The following is a 1,976-nucleotide window of genomic DNA, read 5'->3' as shown; positions in this document are numbered from 1 at the left end:
CCCCGTGAATTTTTAGAATTTATTCTTTCTTTTTTTATACGGCTTCCAGTGTAACTCTTCCTTTCTCCCTCTTCTCCCTCTTCTCCCTCCCTTTGCTGGGTGGGCTCCCTGGGTGCTAGGGGGACATGCACACCTCATGGTAAAAGGGCTGAGGCACAGAGCTTGTACCAGACTAAAGGCAGGAGCTGGTCCACAGATTCAGGCAGGCAATTACTGGGTTTTAACACATCAGCCTATTACACACATGTTCCTGTACAGACACACACACACGAGTGGGGAAGGAAGGGAGGGAGAGGTCAGTGATGAAGTCTAAATTTAGAGTTTATACGCTTTGTATTATTTGGGGTTCTGTGGCATTTCCTCTTTATTTATTATTATTTTCTGGGGAATATCACAGAAGACATGGGATCACGTTACTGAAAAACATTCTCTTCATAAGAGCTGCAGCAGGAAGCGAGTTCTGAATGTTCCCCCTCTCTTGTCACTCTAGGGAAGCATTTTCTAATCCCAAAAGGATGACTCCCTGGCTTTATTTAGTTTTTTTTTAAAAAACAAGCCCTAAATACAACTATACATTTTCTAATAGGTAGCAACATACAATTAAAAACAAAACAATAAAGGACTTGAGTTCCAAGAGTGCATTTGCGGATTTGTTCATTTTAGTCCCAGTCACGCCCATGAATAGTATTAATTGCTTTGAGCTTTTTATGCAAAACAATCCTCATCCACCACAATAAAATCTGCTTTTGGATTTAGGGGAATGGGAAATTAAAATGTGCTGAGTTCCTGTATGGATAGATATTTTGAAATAAGATGCAGTTAGGGGGAACTTTCTTCTCCTTTAGAGAACTAAGCCAGCAACGCTCATTTCTACTTTTTAATAAAAAAAAAAAATGATCCACCCTTTATTCAGAAAATCTTCAAAATTAGAAATCGATTTAAAGCATTTTTTTTTACTTCGATTCTGTGTGGGAGAGGAGGAGCAGGGGAAAAGGTGAATAAAAAGACCTTAACGAAGCCATTTAAACTTCGTGTGTCCGTTTGTCCTGTTTGGGGCTGGGGGGACGTTTCTCCGTTTTATTGCAGGATAAGGACCCAAAGGCTAGGAAGATTTGGTCCTTCTTAAAGTTGCTGGAGGATTTTTGAGATTTTCTGGAGGAAGTGACACATTTCGTTTCCAAAATACCTGTAACGATTTACTATTGGGCGGGCAGATGGGGGAAAAGTTTACAGAAAAGGGAGTAAGATGGGTTGAGAAAGTTTTTGAACCAAGGGACTAATGGATCACAGTGGGAAAAGTGGAAGGCTGTTCCTTTTTTTTCCTGCTGAGTGTTTGGTTTAAATAATGTTTTCCTTGCATAGTACTGGTTTGGATGACTTTGTTTTGTCTGTGTTTAAGGCTGCGGTGCTGGTTTTCAGTGTCTCACGCTTTGTTGTGGTACGAAAAGCAGCATTTCCTCCCCTCGGCGGTGTCCTCCTGTTCTCTGTAACAAACAATACGAGGGGGTTCAACACTGCTGTGTATAAATAAAACGGGTGACTCAATGTGCGTAATTATTTTGGGAAAAGCCAGTTTCTAGCTTTTTTTTGTTTTCCCCCTCAGGTTTACATCTTGAAATGTTGAAGGAGCAAGCCTCGATTAGAAACTGCTAGATTAAGTAATACATTTTAAGTAAGAAAGTAAAACAAGACAATATAAAAGATCTGGAAGGTCCTAAAATCCACCAGAACCCCAAGAAATTGTTACTTCCGTGCTCTCCTTTTCTCAATCTCAGAAGTTAGTAAACTGATCTTCAGCTTGTAAATCGTACTTATTCCTACTTTTAAAAGCAAAATAATCTAAGAAACTGCGGGCACGTCCTACCACCTCCCTTCTGTCAGCTGGAATGACAGGGCAAATTAGACAATATGTTTTAATCCACACGCTGCGTACGATCATTTTAATGTGCGAGAAATCTAAGAGACTAAAGAACCTT

General features: G+C 40.0%; 1 protein-coding gene across 1 annotated transcript in view; it reads left to right on the top strand.

Moving 5' to 3' along the window:
* The window catches only part of ZADH2 (zinc binding alcohol dehydrogenase domain containing 2), a 45,184-nt gene that overhangs the window by 38,952 nt on the left and 4,256 nt on the right, over window positions 1–1,976 (top strand). The window contains exon 2 of the mRNA XM_009885899.1: window positions 1,776–1,800. Coding sequence (XP_009884201.1) covers window positions 1,776–1,800 — 25 coding nt within the window. The remainder of the gene's footprint in view (window positions 1–1,775; window positions 1,801–1,976) is intronic.

Source organism: Charadrius vociferus, unplaced genomic scaffold (genome assembly GCF_000708025.1).
Source record: "Charadrius vociferus isolate BGI_N301 unplaced genomic scaffold, ASM70802v2 scaffold195, whole genome shotgun sequence".
NCBI lineage: Eukaryota > Metazoa > Chordata > Aves > Charadriiformes > Charadriidae > Charadrius > Charadrius vociferus.
The sequence above is the reverse complement of the archived record's forward strand: the minus strand, read 5'-3'. Positions and strand labels throughout refer to the sequence as shown.